The following is a 23,080-nucleotide window of genomic DNA, read 5'->3' as shown; positions in this document are numbered from 1 at the left end:
GTCTGCATAAGCATGAGGGTTTCTAGGCACAGTTGTGCACGTGAATTGATCTTTCTACAGCCTTGCTTCAGCCATGGGTTGTGGGGAAAGCCAATATTTCCATTATTTTTATTGGAGAAGTATGGTGTAGAGTGCGTAAGACTCTCTGATTTCAGATGCCAGATCAAAATGTGATATTTAAATCTTAAATGATATGAAAACAAACAAACAAAACAGATTGCTCTGCTTTTAGAGAGGGTTAAGAAAAACAATGTAGAGATGACAAGGGCCATGTGCAGACATCCTCTTCTGGCCACGGCTGACCTCTCAAGGAGATGTTATTTTTAGTTGTCCTCCTTCTAGGACTTTTTCCCTTCTCCAAACTGCTCACATAACTGATTCGTAGCTTGTGTTGGCCAAAATTAGTTAGTTAGCAAAGAATTGCTTTTTACAAGTTTAAGCTAACCCAGAGTGGAGACTAGAAGGGACAAAAGAGTAGCTGGAGGCAACAGCATCTTCAGCCCAGCCAGCCAGACCAGAATGAGTAGGCAATCCATAACCTAGCAGCAGCACTAGAAGTAGTGGTGTTAGCATGGTGCTCCATGTGTGTCAACACACCTTGCTTCTCAGGGAGTTCCAAGGCAGCTCAGGTACCTGCATGACTTCTCATTGTCACCTGGAGACACATGCATGGACTTCTCACCTAACGGCATGTGGCCATTACTCATTGAATCTGTATTGTTTAAAATTGTTCGAGCACAGTATGTTCTCAGGGCAGGGTCAAGTGGAAAAAAAGTAACATTTTCACTTGAAGGTTTTGAGGGTGTTAGTGCTAAAACAATGTAGGAAGGAATGCGGCTCAAGTCTCACTTAAGCTTTGTCATGAGAGTTTGAATCAGTGAGGAAGGAAAATATGAAGCCTCATAGAGGAACTTGCACGTTTGTGGTACTTAAAATTACTTTTAACTCATTTCAGATGATAAAAAGTTAATTATTAGCTTTTAGAAGAGAAAAGGCGCTTAGTTATGCTGTGTTTCCTTATCAAGTAATAAGTGAAAGCTTCATAGGCTCTCTGTAGTAATAAATGACATTGTTTTGGAAAGACATAATTCTAATACAAAATCTTACTGGTCTGTTCTTAACCAGTGATACTCTTCACTTGTAGAAAACCCATTAACTTTTTTTTTTTTTTGTATTTTCAAAAACGTACTTTTTCCATTTTGGAAAAAAGCATTTTTGGTTTCTTCAAAAGTAAGATACTTGTTTTCAAGATGCAAAAAATGCACTTTTGTAACTACTTTAGCAAAATCTAATTTTGAAGGATTAGTATGTTTTTTAGGGAAGGGAAAGGACAAAGAGCATGTCATTTTTTAGTAAAACATCATATTGGTGCCATCTCTGGAACAGCACTTCAGAAGCAGTGAAAATTCAATCCTGTGGGGCTGAAGTCCCATTGATCTGAATTTCCTCCGTAAAGTTGACAGTGATACACCACGAGTACCTGTTTGGGCATCTAACTTCTGTTGATTTGGGAGGGAATGAGATAACTGTTTACTTCTAGATCTTTATGCCAGTTTTAATTTCACTTCTATTTACCTAGCAGTTTCATCTGCCTGACAGTCTTGCCAACAGATGGTACATCATAGATACCTACCAGAGCTTTTTTCTGAAGGCATCCCTATATATTGCATTGCACTTAAGTGTGTGTCTGTGCCCTCCCATGTTATCTGTAGACCATCAGTGCCCTCTACTGAAAGGAGCGAGTTGTGGTTGCAATCTGGGAAAGATACAGCTCATTCACTTCCAACACAGCAATGAATATTTCATGGGCTGCTGCTGATAGAAGCTCAGTGGTGTTTTCCGTAATGGTGCTGGTTGTTAAGTTTCCCAAGCAATAAGTGTACGTCGGAGTGTCTGCATAAATCCACTGAAATATGTCTTCAACTTGTTTTAAATGTACAAATGAAGTTTTTGAATCAGCATGGCTTGGAAGTTTCATTAAACTCCACATTTTCTTTGCTTTATTATTTTCATGCCCTCATATTTCTTGCTGTTATTTGTAATAGTTTGCAGTTGTGAACCTCTTTGCTTTCTGCTGTGTGTTGACTTTAGTGCAATGTATAACCCTTGTGAATTTACTTGCTATCTTTTGTTTATAGGTATGATGGTGATCAAATCTCTGGTGATAAGGAAAAGTTTGCAAGGTAGGCGTGTTCCGTAGAGGTCTTCTGCTGAGAGATAAGAGGGGAATGGTCATATCCAAAACATCTCAGTATTTGTGCGTTAGCTTAGAGAGCTGGTTATTTTGTTTCTAGGTGGGAAGATGATCAAAGTACTGCTGACACAGAAAGGATGGCCAGGTATGAAAAAGGAAAATCAAAAATGGTTTGCCCCCATTTTTATTTTATATGATGCAGTTCTGACTGTCAGAAGGATTGACTGATCCAAAAGTGCTTGAAATCAGAAACACTAACGCTGGACCAAAGTGGGTTTGGATCAGCTCCCACGATCTCCCAAAATGTAATGTGCCTCCAAAACATCCACGCAAAAACAAAGCTGGAATTGACAGAATTAGGACATCATCCTGCACATGTTTATGAATGCCAGGGTTCCCTGGGCAGGCCCTTTTGGAAAAGGAGCACAGCCCATCTTTTTCTTTTAAGAGTTTAAATTTGAACTAGTTTCAGGAAAGTTTCAGGCTTTTTGTTTGGTTGAACCTTTTCATGGCCAATTGGTTAACATACTAATACTTTTTAGTTTTTGTGATCATAAACGAAATAAATGGACTATTGGATATTCTTCTCTTTCTTCTCAGGAAGTCCTGCAGTCTGTTTACTCCTTATAATGGTTGTTTATAATGATCATTAGTATCAAAATACTTTAGTGGCAGACAGTGAAATATGTATTTATAAATGTAAAATATGTGTTGAATGTGTGTTCTTTGTCTCTCTTGTCTCTCAGCCACCATTTCTGAGAAAATGCTGAACTTAGACCAAGCTTTCATCGTGTAAAAATGCATTTTTCTTCCCCTTGTCTGTATTTATTGTCATGTAATAAAGACTTGAACACACATGTTCTTATGTACATGCACACTGTCACACAAGATGTTTTACTTGTTTGTATGTACACAGTCCGACTCCCACAGACAGTGATCTCTCCCACATATGTGCAGACCCACACAAAGGCTGTGTATCAGCCATTTGAAATGGAGAGGTTTGTTATTAAGTTGTAACAGACAGCAAGTCAATAGAGACCTTAGCTAAGGGATTCTGTGATGTACTAAAACACCACGGGCTATCATTGCTGGGATCCATACCTGGATTTCCTGAGTGTAGATATAGTAAGCATAGGCATCAGTAGGAATAATAACAGCATGGAGCCCTAACACTTAGTAATTCTGGATGCAGTGCCCTATACTTAAAACTCCTGTGTGTGCAGGGGAGAGGATATACATTGTAAAGCAGGGCAAGCCCATGCATTCCACTATTTCAGGAAGCAGCACGCAATAGCTTGTATTTTTCTCTGCATTTTCAGAAAGGGCTCCATTATTAAAGTAGTTGAAAAGTGTGCTAAGCCTTTCATGATCACTCTTCATAACATTCAGTTCCAAAGAATGTTGCAGTTTCTTTTAAATTTGTGTTTCTATACTGACCAATGCTGGTGGACTCTCCATGTGATCACCTTTCACATCTTGTTGGATCAGCCAGAGATCCCACAAGAAAATGCCATGCACAGCTCATTGAAATCAGTGGAAGATGCTGCTTTGACATCCGAAGCATCACATACCTCTTGTGTACTTTTATTTAGCTGCCACCTGACAGGTACAGTATCTGAAATATAAGTACTAGGCAGAGAAGTCTTCTAGGTCCTTTTGGACTGTCTCTCGGTTCTGCATTTATTGGTGAAATTCCTTGATAGCGATCAAGCAGTAGTGATTTACAGTAATGGAGAACTGAACTCTCAGATCTTCAGCCCTTGCAGACTTTGGTGACTGTCAGTTTTGAGCATTCTCAGATTTGGCTCACCAGCTCAGTCATATGTTTTCTATAAAAGATGAGAACACTGGAGCTCAGCCTGAAGCGGGGCAGCATCAAGTACTGTCATTGTTACTTCCCTGCTGTGTTAGATTGTTCTTGTACATAAATTCTGATCTTTGTCTGACAAGCCAGATGTTTACTTGCTGTCTTTTGTATTCATTTTATTTATTTACTTTTTTTTTTTGGTATGTACTCTTATACCATATATAGTCCCAGTCCTGTCTGATCCTGTAGGCCTGTAGCATCTCCCTGCAGGCCTGTGGCTTTGTACTGGGATGTGGGACTTTCCACAAAGCATTACAGGACTGGAGACCTATGTTGTCCTTAAGTGGGTGGTTGTGGGTGTAGGCTTTTTTTTTTTTTTTTAGCTGTCAGTCAGAACTGACTCTTACTCCTGATATGATCCAGTTGTTAGCGAGAGCTTTCCTCTGAAGGAGGCCTCTTGCAAGCAGAGCCAACACCTAGAGCAAGGACTGGAAGCTGTGAGATGCAGGACATCTGTAGCAAATTTGGGCATTTGGCAGGAGTTGACAGGTGTCAGTACCTCATATTTTTCTACTTCCATTATTAGTTCTTCAACAAAGGATACTAAACTGCTTAAGAGATTAAGGCCAGAAACAAATAGGCTAGAAATATGGGTTCTTTTCACATTTATCCTTCTGTGGCCTGGATTTTCTGTCTATAAACTGAGAGATAATAGTGCTTAGCTTTGTAAAGTACTTTGCTCTCCTGGAGGGAAAGCTGCAAAACAAGTGTGAAGTATTATGATTTATTACCTCTGATTGAAATTCTTACACTGATCCTGTCTGCTTTTCTGTTGGTTTGGTGTTTCTCTAAATGATCAGGGAGAATCACAGTGAAATTGAGAGGCGCCGAAGAAATAAGATGACACAGTACATCACCGAACTGTCTGATATGGTACCCACTTGTAGTGCGTTGGCTCGTAAACCTGACAAGCTGACGATTCTTCGGATGGCTGTTTCACACATGAAATCAATGAGGGGCACTGGAAATAAATCTACTGATGGAGCTTACAAGCCTTCGTTTCTTACGGAACAGGTAGTGTGTTTTTTTCCACAAATAGCTGTTTTCTCTCGTTTGTGGTCTTCAGTGGTGTGAGGAAGTGCTGAGAGGAGTATGGTCTCAGTTTGACCCTTCACTGTTGAGTAGTAACTGGTACAAGCTAAATAACCAAGATGTAAATGAACACAGGTTTCTTGTGAGTTTTTGGACTTTATCATAACCATACGAGAGATCCCTTGCTCTGAAGCTGCAGAATGGACATTCTTGTCCATTTTCACAGCATGAGGTACTTAACATTGAGGTCTGTCCTTCTGAAAAGCAAATCACAGGCAGTCCATTGTCATTGGAGATGACTATTCATCTCTAGGACTGGGTTCCTCCTATCCTAACACAGTTTCTCTAGAAAAGATAGAGAGGAATCTGCAAAAATCTGCCTCTCCATCCTTAGTTTATAGGAAGATTTAAAAAATTTCAATGTTTCAAAAATTCAGTTTCAATGCATAAGTTGCATTGAACATAAGGCGGCTGAACTGGGCTGAGATGAATCCCATCTGTAACAGCTGAGGTTACATTTTTGATGGAGGAGGAGGGAACATGCACCCAGTTTTCAAAGAAAACCTGTGCTTAACAGAGTGCACTGGAAATTCCTACCACCTTTGTTTTTGAAGTCCAATGAGTGTAATGTGCATTTTTGTGGTCTGAACAGTGTAAGTACTTACACATGTAAGTTATGGCTAGAGGTACTACTTCTTTCTGTTAAAGAAACAGCAGCTGTTGCTGACCTCTGAGTGTTCACATCTCTACTTATTCTGGCTTTCCTGAAGCGTGCTTCTAGAGGGACTGACATTCAACTGGCTTTTGGTAGGGCATCTTGCTCACTTGTCCTTGCAACTTGGCTTTTAAACTTTGCAGGATGACAAAGCTTATCTTTTGTTAATTATATATTCAAAGCAGTTAATTATATATTCCTTGTCCTCTGTATAGTGCAGCCAGCTTGCAGTGAGAGTTTGTTGTTTGTTTTTTTTTTTTGTTTTTTTTTTTTTGTTTTTTTTTGTTTTTTTTACTGTACTAAGGGGTTCAGAAGTGATGTGCTTTCTCTACAGTAAAGAAGCCAGCAGAAATCTTCAGTCTGTTAAGTGTTTCTCCAGATGCATTATCCATTTCTTTTGGGCTTTAGTAGAATTAATTAGATTTTGATCCTCACCTTATCAGGTAGTATCTGCCACTCTCACACCAGCCATGCTGTGCTATCTAACCTGAAATGAGGCTCAGGAAGCTCCCTATATGAGTTTCAGATGCAGTAACTCACTGCTGTATTCTAGTAAGCCCTGATACTTGCTGAAGGCGCCAGGCAAGGGCTGTGCAAGCTTGTTTTTCATGAACTGGGGAGACAGTTGTCATCTTTTCACATCATAAGTTTTCAAGCTCTGTTAACCAAAGGCAGTGTTTGTGTGTGATGCATGCAAAGAGCTGTTTGCATATGCAATTCAAGATATTGGGTGTCTAGACCAAATGTCTGAAAGCGAGGGACAGAACTGCCTTGATTTAAAGGTCTGTGTCCCCCAACTTCTGATCCCAAGGTGGAGTGGAGGCTCTGGGTGCTATGTCTCAGGCAGAAGTGATCAGGACAATGAGCAGGAGACCACATAAAGAAAGGCAAAGGGCAAGGGTGTTGCAGTCATCTTGGGTCTCAGAAGCTTTGTGTCCACAGGTTGGAAAAGGAAAGCAAGAAATAGTATAAGTTTTTTGTGTGATGGCTTGGGCATCCTAATAGGAGAGGAGGCTGAGGATTCCTGTCCTTGCCCCATTACAGTTTCTGTCTTTTATCCACCGACTGTTTAATTTACAAACAGAACTTATCCTGAGGGGGAGGAGAAGAAAAAAAAAAAAAAAAAGAAAACAAACAAAAAGTCTTGTTGTTTTCTTTCCAGTTAAATTATCCAGGTCATTTAATTAAGGGATGGGTCTGCCATATGAGTTCTAGCCCTTCATTTCCTCTGTTTGTACTCCTAAATAACTTTATAAAAAAAATTATTAGATATCTATCATGCACCAGGCAGTGAGTTTTAGTTTATTTTCTTAAAGTGCATTGAGATCACAAAATCAAAGGCAATAAAGGAAAACAATATTGTTTGTTACTAAGGTCAGCAGTTTATATTCTGCTGCTAATTTGGATGTGTTTTTTTTTTCAATACTACAATAAAAAATTCTCCCAACGTTGTGCTCATCTATTAAAGTCACAAGAAAACAATATTCTTTGGCAGTGACATATGTGTTACTTAATTCCCTTTTCTTGCTGGCCTTCTAATCAAATCCTTTCTTTGAAAGGAACTGAAACATCTTATCCTGGAGGCTGCAGATGGGTTCCTGTTTGTAGTTGCAGCTGAGACTGGAAGAGTCATCTACGTATCCGATTCTGTGACTCCTGTGCTGAACCAGCCTCAGTCTGAATGGTTTGGCAGCACTTTGTACGAGCAGGTTCACCCAGATGATGTGGAAAAGCTACGGGAGCAGCTGTGTACATCTGAAAACTCTATGACAGGTCAGATATATCTGATGTATGGTTCTTTGCATTATGGATCCCTGCAGAGTTTTTCTGACATTCAAATGCCTGTTGTTACAAATCTGGTAAAAATGGAGTTCTGCAAGATTAGAGTGCTTTTTCTCTTGCAGGCACTGCTGTAATTTAAGTCATCTTTTGCATCACTACATTTTGTTTCCTATTTATTCAACTTTAGTCAAACCATGTAGGTCTACCTTTCAGACTTCTGGCTTGGGTAGGTTTGGAAGCTGAATTGTTTTCAGTCTGGAAATCTGGATTGTTTTCCTTTCATCCTCAATGAACTTGTGACTTCTTTACAAATGTATTGCTTTATGGCAGTGTTTATTTTGAAGGCAAAAATCATACTTCAGACTTTTCCATTTTCATAAAAGTTCCTTGTGGTTTGTTAACGGGAATCCAGGAAAAAAAATCTAGTGTTTGGCAGCTGAAAATCTAGTGTGGATTTTAAACAAGAGGCTTGCCCCTGTAGCAATGTGGTAAGTTAGCTACAGCTGACTATGTATCATTTGACACACAAAACTAAATAATATTCACAGTATAACTCTGGCTTTTACAATTATTCACGCTCAAGACTTCCCAATAGGAAGCTATCATGGCTTTAATAGAATCTGTGTATCAGAGCTATGAGAAATAGCTAAATCCTATTTTAACTCAGAATTGGAAAGGGGGAAACCCAGCTTCTCATTTTATTCTTCCATGTAATACATTTATAGCTAAATGAAGAAAAAAAAAATATTTATAACTAAATCCCGATCGAGGCAAAAGTCATGTAATTTCTCCTTGCTTTAATAATTCAGAATTCTGACCTGGCTTGCTGGAAGTTTTGTTGTGTTTCATAACTCAAAGGACAGTGATCCAGTTTAGAGTGAACCTGCACACTGTTTACAGCTTCCATGTCAAAACAGTGCCAATTTCATGGTTTCCTGTGGTTTGAATGTGATGTGGTTTTGGCAGAGCTTTCCCATATTCATATTGGAAACTCAAAGCAAGATTCTGTGGTAAAAAATCCAGATGGATCAAACCCAAGAGAACATTTAGGGGAACCTGTGCAGAGCAAAACATCTGAGTTTCATACCACTTTAAAATGTATGTGTGATATTTGCAGAAGAGCACAATGACTGGTTTTTATTATATAGTATGCAATACATTTTAATGCACGTACCGTCTTCCTCTAAGAAGCAATTACTCCAGAACCTCAACGAATGGTCACACTTAGACTTTCTAAAGTGCTCATTTGGTACGTGGGCTTAACCTGCTCAAACTGGAGCACGACTAGACAAACACAGAGTACTTCTGAAAGTCCAATTCTGTATTTCTTTCAGCTTTAACTGTAAGCTTTCCTTTTACACTTCATCCATCTTTAGCCAGTGGAAAGAGAAGTTCAAATAATAGTGCTTGGATGGCTAAATCTTTTTTCCTGTCTGATTCTTTTAGAGTTGTCAGATTGCTACAGAAGGCTCTTAAAACTGTCGTACGTGGGCAGCTGAAAGTTTTCCTGGTGTGCGGCAAACAGCAGCCTGTTTAGAGCCAGGGTGCTGAACTGCACTCTTTAAGGTGTGCAGATAGGCTGGATGTAGAAGGATGCTTTTTAGGAACTGGAGAGTGTGTGTAACTGCAGATGTTTCAAGCAAGCGCAAATAGCAGTGCATAATTGGTCCTAACTATATAGGATGCTTTGTGCAAGTTTTCCTTTGCAAACCTGTTGTGGTTACTTGCACGGTGCAATTTTTTTGGCTGCCTAAATGTCTCACAAGCCATAAACACAATAATCACCCCCGAGTAATTCTGTTTCTGAATCAAGCATAGGCATATAGTTGTATGTATCTCATGTCCTGTAAGATCATAATAGAAAGAAAAAGTTTTTGAGGTGTCTACTGAATTTTTCTAGCTTTTTAATAAAATAGCATGGACCAATTTACATCATCATATAATCCTGCTCTTTTGTTTTAAGGATGTGACTGATGAAGTACATTTTTTATTTTTATTTTTACATTAACAGTAGTTTTGTCAGTCTGTGGAGCATATAAATAAAACTAAAAGCTGTTTCAATTTGTTGTATTAAACTTGTATTTCCTTGACTTGTATTTCCTGCAAAGTACCATTAAATAAGAGAAGCAGTCCTCTTTAAGGACTGTCAGCTAAGCATCAATTTGCTTATAAGCAGCATACAGTCGGACTTCAGGAGTATCACTCATGAGCCTGTGCAACCAATTCCACTTCCCTTCCTGTAACACAAGCTATATTCAGAGTAGAAGCATTGTAACAGGTAGGAGTAGCTGGTAGTAAACAGAAATAATGAGTGCCGTGGTGACATTAAAAAAAAAAAAAAAAAAAAAAAAAGTCAAGTAGGCAAATGCAGTTCTTTTAAGTCAATGTTTACGTAACCATTTGGGCAGCCTCAAGTCTCTTTAGGCTTTCGAAAGTTACGTTTCATGCAAAAGAAGGGCTAACGCAGAGCTTGAAGGAGCAGCATAAGTGCAAGCCAGGCAGCTGTGCATTTGATTTTTTATTTTTATTTTTTAATTTTCTTACTCAAAGTGAAGGTTACCCTGAACAGCAGGAAAACCCCCATCGTTTAGCGGCCTCTGGCTGTTGAACACTGGGGCTACTTAGAGAGAAGGGATTTTCAGGTGAAAGAGTAATGAATCTTACAATTCTTAATTTTGCTTTCCTCCTCACCGTCTCGGGGTCCGTTTCTCAACCCTGTATCCTCCTCCTTCAACCCTTGACCTGAGGAAACAAATACAGCATCTTGTCAAAGAACCATCACTTGCTTTGCGCTGGATCAGAGCAGCATCCTCTTTGTGTGTTTGTTCTTAACACTGATTGTTACCACTGCATTGCTGTGTTGTTTTTTAACCCAGCACCTCTTAGCAATCCTGTTATACAGAGAAGATGTTTCAGACCCCGAGAACTTGTAAGGCTATCATTGCCAGAGAGAAGTGACGGAATGAGCTGGTGGAGAAAGCAGTCTCCCTCTCACATTTCTGCCCCCAGGAATAAGACTGGGGCTGTGGTTGCATGAGCATTTCTTTGGCAGTCGTACCAGCTTATGCAATCCTCACCTCGTTTCACCCTCTATTACTTTGCCATTTATGTGGTACTACAGTGTGAGTCACATCAAGGAGGCTGGCCCAGCCGAGAGCTAACCTAAGCAAAAAAAAAAAAAACAACAACTTGGTTTTAGTAGAGATACCTCTTTGGCCCACCTTATCATAGGGCTACTTGAACTCTGTGCTAGTGCAAAGGAGAAGCAGGGAATAGTTCCGGATAAAGAGAGGACAGGACTTGAGGAGCAATAAAAGCATATGCCAAGCTAAAGTGGCTCTTTAACTGCAGCCTAAAAAATATGATTTGTTTGCAGAGTTAATTGCTTGCTCTATTTTTAACTCTCAGGATATGGGGAAGGATGGATAGTTTCTATTTCATTTTATACCCTTGGAGATTTTATTTTTCCCTGGAAATGGAACAATTGTCCGCTTGTTTATTGTACATTAATTGCAAACACATTGTGACAAAGGGAAAGCTGAACTGTATGTATGGTTTGAAATGCTCTAGAAAAGACAGCAGCTGAGACTTGATAGCAACAAATGGTGCTCCCAAGAAGGGTTTGCGTGTGTCATGGGCATGATTAATTAGAATGGGTCAGATATTCAGAGTAATAATGTATTTTCCCTTTTTGTTCTTGGAAATCTGCAGATGGGAAAAACAAATTACTTTAAATATGCATGAGGTCAGATCCCATAGTAGGATCCATTTGCAAAGACCTCTTTGTTCTTAGGATGCAGTGATAAAACTTGATGGATGTTGGGGTTCAGATGCAGGTTCGGGGTTGGAGGTTGTGAAGTGGTTGAATAACACACAGCAGAGTGGAATCCTAATGCAAGTGAGAGCCTCTAAATGGCTACAAACAAAAAATCTCTGATGGCCCAGAAGATGGACAGAATTTAGAACAAGTTAAGTACAAAGAAAAACAGCTTTTGAAGAATACCTCCACTATGTTTACAAGTTTATGATATTCAGCTTGGAGCTCCAGGCAGCACAGCACATTGTAATCTATATATAACGTCTTCCTTCCGCTTCCTTATAGCTAAGGTGAGACAAGGAACAGCATATAGAGTCCCATCCATGCACAAAGCCTGCTTGAGACCCTCATGTTCAGAAGAAGTCTTTGCAAACCATTTTAGCTGAGTAGCTGAAAGATGCTGAAATTGTGATCCTGTGACTGGAAGGAAGTGATGAAAACCAGAACCTCCAAAGCTTTCATTTTCAAGCGATTTAAAAATGACTAAGTCAATTTAGTTGCTAGCTAAAAAATATTAATTGAGGTTACTTCTGGACATGACTTGTATGCCAAGTTTAGTCTTGGCACAATATTTTATTGCCATATTTTATAAGTACAAAAAAATAGAACTTTATGATGGAAAAGGTGACTGACCACAGCAAAAATTAAGCTGATAGGTACCTTTTTAGAAGAAAAGACCATTGTGCATTGTGCAATTTGCAGTGGTTCATGAGTACTGTGGAAATACCACTATATTAGCTGAACAGAGGTTTGGATTAAGGAACCTGTCTTTCAGAACCTTCAAGTAATACGTTTTCTGGTGGTGATGGTTCCATCATGTGCAGTTTTTTGTCCAACTGCAAAACTTGCTGTAACCAAGCACAGTTTGTACACACAGTCACCAAATCTAGATGCTGTAGATAGAGTCAAATTGTCTGTAAAAAGTGGAAAAACAGTGTTAAATTCAAAAGAGGGCAATGCCAGAGACCAACGGAGAAGCAAAGTAAAGCTTTCCATAGCACTGAACAGATGGGAAATGCTCAACAAACAGTAAATAACCATGTGAGAGACAAGATTAGGAATAACTTCTCTTTGCAACAGATGTTCTTCCTGAAATTCAGCACAGGATTTTTGTGCTGAGTGCTATCTTACGCCTCCACGTAAATTCTTCAACTCTGATTTCTGCGTGATCTTTCTTAGAAGAAGGGCACTTCTCTCATATACTGCCAGCCCGTGAGTGCAAATGTGATTCTTATGCATTGTCAGCGTTTTGAATTCCAACTTGAATTACCGTTTCAGGAGAGGATCCAACTGATACGAAGAAGAGTTGGATGAAATTCTTCCTTGGCTTCATGCGCAAAATTCTCTGAAGAGATTCAAAGACTGACTTGAGGCATGCCCAGAAACTCAGCTCTGGCAAATCGACTGCCATTACGCTTTAAATGTCATAATCATCACTAGCAGTTAAATTCATGATTAATGAAAAAGTAATGCATTATCAAAACATTTAATTAATGGGATGACTTCTGCAATATATTAGCAAACCAGGGAGCTTCTCCTAATCTATTTGAAAATTGGGTCAGCCTATTAATAATTAAAAAATAAATCTATTAGAGTTATTGTTGCCTGAATTTTTATACCAAAAAATATGTTCAGAAATGTCTTCTGACAGAATCTGTCTTTGTTCTGTGTTTTGTGGTGATTAAGATACTTGCCGAAGATGGATGTTTTTCTACCCAGAGCTGTTCAAATTCCTTGAAAAAGAAAAATTCTCTTTTGTTCATATAAGTATGTCTTTGTCGAGACAGTTGACAAAACAAAGAGTGGTAGTGAAGCTTGTTTCAGAATTTATTCCTTGGCCTTTGGTTCTGAAGAGCGTATTTATCAGAGTTTTATGCATCAGAAAGGTACTGTGCATGTAGAGGGCTGTTTCAACTGGCAGCATTTTATTTCTTTATTTTTTCTTCTTCTGTGAACTCTTTTAAGTGCATGAACTCTAAACAACCATCTGCCTCTGAAACGTGCCCAGCCCAGCAGTTTAGGAAGTCAGAGTACAGAGAATTAAAACCAGATCTCAACACTTCAGATTTTAACGTTTTAGCACAGGATGGCTGACCTAGTAAGACCATTAGCCTCTGGACAGGTAGGGAACAAGTTGTATTATTTTTATGTTTATAGGGAGAATTAATAGCTACATGTGTCTTTTATTTTGGGACAAAACAGCGGTTCATCATCCACCATTTTCATTGAATGTCCATGAAACTTAACAACCACTTGGATGAAGAGAAGGAGTTGTCCGGTAAACAACATACTGTACCAGCAGGCAGGTGGAAGAGGAGGAGATGAAGTTTCCATATACATGATATGAGATGTCTTGAAGTCTTCTAAGTCTCTGCAGAACTGTCTGAACCTTGACTCTTAACGTTTTATGGGATTTTCCACCCACCCACACCCTGCTTTATTCCATGGAAGGGTGGAAGCCTGGGACAGCTGTGCCAGGATTATTGCACCTGCAGGGGAAGGGAACAGAAATTTTTGAAAACAGAAGCATTGAGTTTGTCCCTGTTTTTTCAAGATGTGAGTTCACGGTCTTGTATAGAATATATGAATGGTTCACATGAACTGGGTATTTCAGGATTCAGTCTGGTTTTATGGTGGAAAAAAAAAAATCTGGCAAGGCATCTTGTCATATTTAAATCTGGAAAATATTCAGCTCATTTCTGACAAATACCAAATCACCACGTGTTACCTGTTTTTCAGCAAAGTTATGTGGTCCCACCGGCATTGCGGAGAATGAAGAGGATGTTTCAGATGTAAGGCTTTCCATACCCGCCAGCCCATTTCTGTGCCATTGTTTCAAAGAACAAAAATCTGCCCACAGCTGTGTGGACTGCTTGTTCTGGTAGCAAGAAGGTCACAGTATCAGCCAGAGATGGCATTTGAACTTGGGCAATGCCATGAAAAGGAATTAGTGTTTTTTCTGCTTTAGACTGTTCAACTTGTTTTTACGTGTCAGATGAAGGAAATGAGTGTTCTGCTTCCCCCATCCCTGTTCTGTTTGCAAGGAAATGAGTACAGTAGATGCTTAGGAGCATGAAACAAGAAAGCTGTGCTGGTATGGCACGTACATCTTGGATCTCCCACTAATGTGCTTAGAAGTGATGCCCAAAGCCTCTGTGTTTCCCACTTCTCTTCTGTTGATGTTTGATTTGATATACTGTGGTTTGCCAACTCTATCTGACAAAATAAAAAGCTTGGTGTGTGAATGAGGTTTGTCTGAATTTGTGAATGTACTGAGATCCAGAAGAAAGACAAGGAAACTTTTAAACATTCTGTGCATTAAATTACATGTATGGGACTTGAGGTTTCCTTTACAAGTGAATCACACTGTTTTTCTGTTGAAGTGGATGGAACAAATCCTTCATTCATTTGTGACTGTGTGAGCAGTGAATGTGGTTGCATGGTCTTACAGAGGCAAAGAGGAGCATGGAATTTAGCTTTTTGTGCTGTTCAAGCGAGGAAGAGGACTTGGAAGGTTATTTCTGCCTTTTGACACACTGGACAATATCACAGAAATAGAAGAACGTAGTTTCCTCTCAAAAAAATAGGTACTTTCAAATGATCATGTTTTAAATGTATGGTACATTTAATCTCTTTAACTTACTCCAAGAGAATTTTGTTTTGCTTTGGTCTCAAGGGTTGTTTCTGGGGAAAAAAAAAAAAAAATCCCAAATGTTGGGAGAAGTCAGATGTGCATAAAACAGTTCATAAAGCAACTCCTACACAAACACACAGATCCAGTGGTCTCCCTGCTGCTAAGGCACTTGGTATGGGTGGATAGTACTGGAAGGAAAACTAGTGATAATAAATTCAACTTTTAACGTGACTTTACTAAATAACTAGATAATAATAATAATAATATAAAGAATGTATTGTATGTTAGACCAGTTGCTAGTATTCTGTCTCCTGTCAAACTGTTGATACTGTTAAGGACAATGCTAGAAAAATGAGCTAATTATAGTGGTTGCTTAAAGAGGTTGGTACATGTTTTTACAAAAATAAGGGAGCAGCATTAGACTAGTACTCTAAGACAGACTTATTACATCTGAATAGCATTAGGGAATGCTTTTAGGGTGGGTTTTCAGGTGCTTGGGCATGCATGTGCAAGTGGGTTTTGTGGTTGTTATTTCTCTTTAGTCTTCATAATGAGTTTCTCACTTGGAAAGTGCTGTGTACTTAGGTCTGTTATCACAGATGTTTGACTGGATCATTTTCAGTTGCTGGATTTTTTCTTTTCTGTTGTTGTTTTAATGTTCAATATTTATTCAACCTGCTCTGTTTTGTTTTACTGTGTTCATACATCATGAAATATATGGAGTTAGCAATTTTTCCCCTTTTGAAAAAGATTGGTGTTTCACAAATACCAAAATTTCTTTGGTTAGCACGTTGCCAATAAAGCAGTCCAAGTGTGCCTCTTGGAGCCGTTTGGCACTGGCCCTGCTTGCAGCCCACTGTAAATCTCGGATGGTTCAACGGAAACTCCACAGATGCTGGGAGGGTGCAGTATTAACTTTAACATCTGCCCTGTGGGGAACCAGCTTTTCCTTCAGTCACATTAGACTGCTGTGTTGTCTCAATTAAGTTAATACAATGCAATGCAATATTTTACTGTTGCATGATGAGTTGTAGGAGCGGTACCTTGAAGTGATAGTCTTCCACCCCAAGCATCTACTTTCTTCAAGTGGGGGATAACTGGCTTAATCCGTGCTGCTGGCATCTTTTCCTCCTTAGCTCAAGCTCTGCTATTTCATAGTAGAGGGACAGCAGAGGCTTCACTTCCACATTATTTTTCTATTCCCTGCCAGTTTGCTGGGACTATGGCACCCACCTGCCCTGCCCTGGTCCTGCACAGAGGCTTGTGGAGGGAAATGCTTCCATATGTCAGGACATTACTAGTGTGGTAATGTGGCTTATCACCAGTTTTCTGTGATGTGGTCACTGAATCATAGAATAGCCTGAGTTGGAAGGGACCCACAAGGACCACTGAGCCCAACTCCTGGGTCTGCATAGATCCACTAAAAATATATCAAGCAACCAGACAGCTTCCCTGGGCATTTTGTTTTCTTCCTACTTTTTCACCCTTCTTTTGTTAAAATTTAGTTCTGTCCACAGCAAAATATCTCACAAAGTCATCCAGCATTCGTTACTTATTTTCTCTAATGGGCTGTTCCATTGTGTGTCACTGGCTTGTGGAACAGACCACAGCCTAATTTCAGAACCAGATGATAATAATATTTACTAATAAAACATATATTCCAGTTACTTGAATTTGATAATGAAATACAAATAATTCAGAATGCAAGAATTTGAAGCTTTTTTGGCAGAAGTGTTTTCCAGTAAAGCTTCCTGCTGAGCATTCAAGTGGAACAAATAGTTTAATTTAAAAGCTACTTACAAGCTTTATGTATTTATTTATTATGCAGCTGTGAATGGTAAAGGAATAAATTACATTTTAGAGTTAGTTTGGATGGCTGTCCTGTGGTGGGAGTTTCTGCTAATGGTACTTTGGTGTAACTGTTTCCTGGGGTTTTAGATCCTTTTTCTAGCTGTAGAAAGGCTGCTTTGTCTTTGAGGAGTTTTGTATCTTGGGTCTTTGGCAGGCCTTAGTGTGACAATTTTTTTCTGCTCCTTCAAATACATCTGATAGTTGTTACAGAAGTGCTGCCATAACTGTGCTGCTCGTGGGGACATGAACTCAGTGGTGTTTATTTGTTTAGAAGTACCTGTCAGAATGTGACTGTGTCAGGCCTTACGCAGCATTTTAGTGCTGTAAAGCTGCTGTACAAGTTTAAATGGTCAATGTAAAAATAGAAAAAGAGAGGATCGCCATCCCACTTTACAGGTGGGGAACTGGAAATAATAGAGAGAGAGCGCTGTTGTATTTTTGTATATGGAGAGCTCACATGTATGACCTTGCAGAAACTACTTTATTTAGCCTGATGAATATTTCCCATACATAAGATAACTTGTTGAGAGTTCCAAATGCTTTTAGTGTTTTGTTTTTTTTGTGTGTGTGTGTGTGTTGTTTTTTTTTTGTTTGTTTGTTTGTTTGTTTGTTTTTAATGTTATAACTTAACTTTCATGATATGCTTTGAATTATTTGCTTGGAATTTTTTTTGGTCCATTTTTTGCCAGGTCCATCAGCACAGAAAATTGCTTGTGATCTGTAACACTAACCATTCAGATAGTCCCTTAAACTTAATTCAACAGCGTGTCTCAAAAGCCCACATACTTTCATTTTTAATTTAATTAAAAGGATGCATATTTGCCCAACACTGTGGAGAATTACATGATGCAGTCTGGCTAGTCAAACACGAAGGCAGTCACAGCAGAGACCTTTTGGCCTCATGAGCTTTTATAAGAACAAACTGTATTAGGCAAACAGCTGTGTAATGTGAGGGGGTTCTTATTAAAAAACAAGGGGGGATGGGGAGAAGGCTTTTCAATTCCCCCTTTGCTGGTTAGTGTCTCCAGTTGGTAAGTAAGGGACAGACAGAATTTAAAAATAGCTGCATTTCAATTGCATTACTTCGTCTCTTTTGAAAAAAAAAGAATACTGTTGATTGGATCGGCTCTTCATTCTGTTATAAGAATGTCATAACTTGACTCTAATGCTTATACAACGCCTTTTGCAATTAGATGATGTAAACCTTAGTATCACCAGAGAGGGTCAAATAGTCCCCCTGAGGAGCTAGACCAGTGAGAAAAATGAGCCTTGATGGCTTATATTTATAAATGGAACATTATCCATCATTAAGGGATAGGTAGTTCAGGAATTTTTTCATGAGTGCAAAGGGAAAAATGAGCAATAGAAAGCATTTTGTGGTTCTAAGTAGCATCATGAACATGGGGTATTCAATTTAAGTGAAATTTTCCTTATTTGGGCTAATTCATTTCAGGTTTTATACTGGTACACCAAGAGGTTATCACCGGATTTAAAGACAGATAAATCAGCCACCCAGTCTTTAGTCTTTTTTTGGAAGTGTACTCGTACATTTCGCGTGTAAGCTGATTATGCCCCCATAAGCACAAAGTTGTCATGAGACTTTATGGACCTTCTGAGAATCACTATAGATTATGTTACTGAGAATTACTATCTACATCTACAGTGTGTTGATAACTTGTATTGCTTTTGTGAACTCGGCCCTGATCCTAACAGCACCTCCTGCTTCTGGCTGACCAAGTGAAAATACTCTCTTTGGTTCCGTTTTCTTATCTCTAAAATAGGAATAAGGGTGTAGATCTCCTCTGCATGTTACTTTAACGTCTGCTAACAAGAAGTACATGCTTGCAGCTAGTTGTTTTGTATACTGTTGTGTTTGCTTATTGATATATTAACGATGCTTTGTAATGTGGGATACAGTGCTGCTAATTGCTATGTGATAAAACAAGTGCACAAGAGCAGAGAAGCCCTATGCCTGTGAGAGCTAAAGCAGTTTCATAACATTTGTGTGGAAGGCACTCATCTTCAGAGCAAGAGCAACCACATTTTGTCCATGCCATCCCATGATCTTCTTGCTTGATATGAGTGCAGAATAATGACAGCTGGGAAGCCCTTTGTGGTCCCTGATTTTGTTTCTGGCTGTGTAAGGCTGACTGATTTAACGTTTGTGTGATATTCTGAAGGGGTGTTGGTATATTGTCATCCCTGTGGCTTCATTCTTCTAGATGTCTGGGGTTATTCTGCATGGCATGGTTACTCTGCACCACACCATGCTGTTGAACAGTCAGGCAATATCCCACCTCGATTCTGGAAGGAGCCCTGCCTACATGCAGTCTGTCAATATGTCCAATTTTTCTTGTGAAATGGCAAGTGTGAAAAAGGCAGGAAAGAGCTACGACTTGTTCCTCTAGGTCTCTAGCTATGAGATTCCACATGCACCTTCTCTGCATACCTGGGAATTATTGAATGCTGGAAGCACTGCTGTCAGTGGCATTTGTGCCTCATTTGGCTTTGCCTGTTGTCACCCAGCAGAGTCTTGCCCCACACTCCTGGCCCTGTTATGCCTGCTGCTGTCCGTGCCCTTTTCGGTAAAGTCTGAGGGTTATAGCTGCTTTGTGTTGAGCCTGTTGGATGCCTGAAGATCCCAGGAGGGGTTGGACCAGGGCATGAAATCTTATACAGCAGTGGGGAGAGGTATAAATGGTGTATTGCTGTACAGCCTTGGAGGTAGGGTGAAGTCTCTGGTGGGCAAGTCCCATCATCTCTGCAGTCAGACCAGCTGGGAAGCAAGGGTGGGAGGTGTGTAAGGGGATGTGCTGCCTTGCATGCAGAATCCAAGGACTCCTGTACCCAGAGTGAGGGGGGACAGCCTGGAGAACAGTCCCCAGCACCACCCAGACCCTCGACCACTTTCCATGCGTGAATTAAAACTATACTTCACATAAATCTGAAACATAAAAGGAAAGAGCCTCCCGTCTGGTAGGAACCCATCTGTTCTGCACTGTTCCAAGTCCTGGCAGCTGTCCCGCGTGGCGGTGCTGTGTCTGATTCAGGAGAAAGTGAGTGTGTTAAGGAACGCCAGTGCTGGCACACTGGAGTTGCCTGTGACAGGGTGATTTGGTGAATGAGTTAAGCATCACGAGGTAGCAAATGTGTTTTGTAAAAACAACCTCATCAGGAGCTTTATTTCTAGAACCGTGCGTTCCTTGTGACCTCTTCGTGTATTTTAAGTGCTATTAAGAATTGGTGGTTTTGTTGCAGATTTAAAAGACCATTATGAAGTAGTGGTGTTAAAATAAAAAACAGATTAGCAGGCACTGCCTGTGAGATATGCACTGAAGCCTCTGATGCAAGTGAGAGGAATGCTGTAAAATCAGTGTTGGCTTTTGGGTGCACACTCTAACTGGTGCCAGTCAGGCGATTCTGTCCCTGGTTTGTAATACGAAGTTTTGATGGTCATAAGTCCACCTATTTTGGAAATATTTAGGTTATTGCTCGTGTTTGTGCTCCCCTTTCAATGGGGGGCCAAAGAGGCATTTTTCATTGGTACTGTTTTACTAGGATTGTGTTGTGCAGTGTGTTCACTCCATGTAGCTCCTATTTTGGTGTTGAGATGCTGAAGGAATGCTCTCTTTTTGGAAGGTACTTGGATGGCCAGCAGCATATTTCCAGGCTGTGGCAGTTTTTTCTCAATCTGAATGCATATTGTTTTATTTGTATATTGTGAGCGGCCTCTGGTTTTTATGAACATGACGTCCTGGAGGGAGAACACCCATATTGTGTTTGTATTTCTATTTTGATTCTTAGCATATTTGTAGATAATTTGTAATTTTTTTTTTATATTGGGATCCACAGGGTGGAAGCTTATTTATTAAATTTAATAAAGCTTAAAACAGTTGCTGAGATGCACTAAGCATGAGACATAACTGCATGCCTTACAATTATAATGGTATCCATTTTAAAATTGTCTTTTTATTCCTATAATTGTTGATTTAATGCAGAATAATTGCTTTGCTCTGGCATAAGTTTAGCAAGAGTAATTTAAAATAAATTGATGAATTGTAGGCTATCTAAACTTATTGACAGTATTTTGTTTATGTATTCGTAATGCATCTATTGTTTTCAAGAACAATTCTGTCAGCTGGTGCAAAGCTGAATTTTCAGCAGTAGTTGGTGGATGTGTGCAAACTGGTAACGGGGGGAGGGAAAAAAGTGAGTTAGTTTTCTGGAACTTGGTTGTTTGTCCCAAGCAGCGGACAAGTGGACAACATCTTGTATCTGCTGGAGCTGTTGTAGAGAATCAGCCTTCCAACCATGGCTGCTGCCTTCACATTTTCACATCTTTCCTATACCAAAGTACACAGAGACCACTCCGTGATGCTGGGTCTCCTGGATGATCAAGACTTTTCTATGCTTCCTTCGTACAAAATCATAAATGATAAGTAGTTCATTTGCAGGGTTGCACTTCTGTGTGATGGGCTGGCAGCTAGTAGTTGGGAGTACATATCACTGCTGCTACTTTCTGAAGGCTTCACATACGAACAGGGAGAATCAACACAGAATAAGTCTTTTGTTTTCTGACATTTCAGTTTGCGGGTCAGCTTATGTTTGTATCCTTGAGCATCACTTCTATTTTATTTTCATTATTTCCTCTTTTTTCCTGCATCCCTGTCTTGCTTTTTCCGTTTTTATAGTAAGATAAAGCTGTTTTTGGTTTTCATAAGAATTTTTTGGTGCAGTATTCCTGCGTTCTGTTTTTCTTCCCTGAGCCTGTGGAGTATTTTTGATGAACACAAAGTCATCTTTTGTTATCTTGTCCAAACCAAACTTAGTTTCACCTTCATTTTATTTTGCCTGGAAAGAAGTATGTAGACAATCCAGTGGCAGAGAATAATTATGAAATATCCGCCTTGTTCTTTGTAAGGCAAGACACTATCCTCTACAGCATGAAGTTTGCTGGGTTGCTGAAGGTTATTGTTTTGAAGGCAATGTGAGACTACTTTCAGTTCAAACTGTTTCCTTATCAACTCCAAGATTCTGTGCAAGACAGCAGGTGATCTACTCCAGAGCTGGAGGAAGATGGAAAGTTGTATCATGAGCTTTGCCAACAGTATTTTGGTGTGCATGAGGCCAAAACAAACCTCTTCTGAACCAAGAAAGCAAGTAGAAGTAGCCTTTGGATGCAAGAGAAGGGTATTTCCATGCTGCAAACTCCAGTCCTGGATCTGGATACCATATGATAATTTTTTGAAAAAGACATTTACAAAGCAACTTGCACGGATTTTTTTAAAGAAGAATACCTTCATGTAACGGGCCCTTCTTTCTAATTACAGACTGGGGGATTCTCCAGGGAAAATCCAGCAGAGAAAGCATTTAAGATAGAATTAGGTGTAGATGCCTACGGAGTTTTGGATCCACCAAAAAAAAAACAAACAACAACAACAAAAAAGAAAAACTAACAAAGAACAGGCTGTGTTTGATAATCGGGCTATAAATCCTAGCACGCAGTGCTTATACGTGGAGGAACAAATTTTCTAGCAGGCTGGTGCTATTGTGTGAGGATGGATTTGGGCCAGGCTTCCAGATTTGAAACCCCATGAACGCCGGTAGGCTCAGGCCAGGCTTTGGCTTGGGTTCATCTCAAGCATTGCAAATACAGAAAAGGCATTTGAACATTCACAGTAGCAATTGGAGGTCCAAAAGGGGAAGGTATCTGCATAATCCGTTCACTGCTTGCACATACAAGGGGCTTATTACTGCCAATTTGAACCTTTGTCTCCTTGATTGTTACGAGAACATTTTTAGAGCATCTTTGAAAACACACTGCAGCATAACACAAAGGGAATGCTCCTGGCATGCATCCTCGCTATTTGAATTGGTTGCTTAACTATTCTCTTCAGTGGGAAGAGCTTTATTTAGCTTCTCTAATTTTACCCAAATAATAAGTCTCTTGCACATTGTCCTCAACTATGTGGTCCCCTCTGACAGCCTTTTTCTGTAGCAACAGCTGAGGTCGAGTTCCTGAATTGCGTGGTGGATTCAGAGGACAACGGGTACATTACAGGTTTAAGCAATACTGCCCTCTGAAAGTGGGCTCTAATGGGTAGATTTCAATAAATTATCAATTATATCCAGACCAACTGGAGTGATTCATGTGTTGGTTTTAATAAGCCTTGTGGTCATGTATTCAC

At 39.6% G+C, this 23,080-nt stretch overlaps 1 protein-coding gene across 5 annotated transcripts in view; it reads left to right on the top strand.

Moving 5' to 3' along the window:
- Positions 1-23,080, top strand: part of ARNT2 (aryl hydrocarbon receptor nuclear translocator 2) — a 107,429-nt gene that overhangs the window by 32,240 nt on the left and 52,109 nt on the right. For 2 of the 5 annotated variants that reach the window (XM_082769085.1, XM_082769083.1), the window contains exons 4-7: positions 2,139-2,183; positions 2,295-2,339; positions 4,862-5,075; positions 7,368-7,581. In XM_082769085.1, the coding sequence (XP_082625211.1) occupies positions 2,139-2,183; positions 2,295-2,339; positions 4,862-5,075; positions 7,368-7,581 (518 nt within the window). The remainder of the gene's footprint in view (positions 1-2,138; positions 2,184-2,294; positions 2,340-4,861; positions 5,076-7,367; positions 7,582-23,080) is intronic. The other 3 variants (XM_082769082.1, XM_082769081.1, XM_082769084.1) reach the window with 3 other exon arrangements.

This window comes from Aythya marila (assembly GCF_965140915.1).
Source record: "Aythya marila genome assembly, chromosome: 11".
NCBI classification, from domain to species: domain Eukaryota; kingdom Metazoa; phylum Chordata; class Aves; order Anseriformes; family Anatidae; genus Aythya; species Aythya marila.
This window is presented reverse-complemented; position numbering and strand designations above follow the sequence as displayed.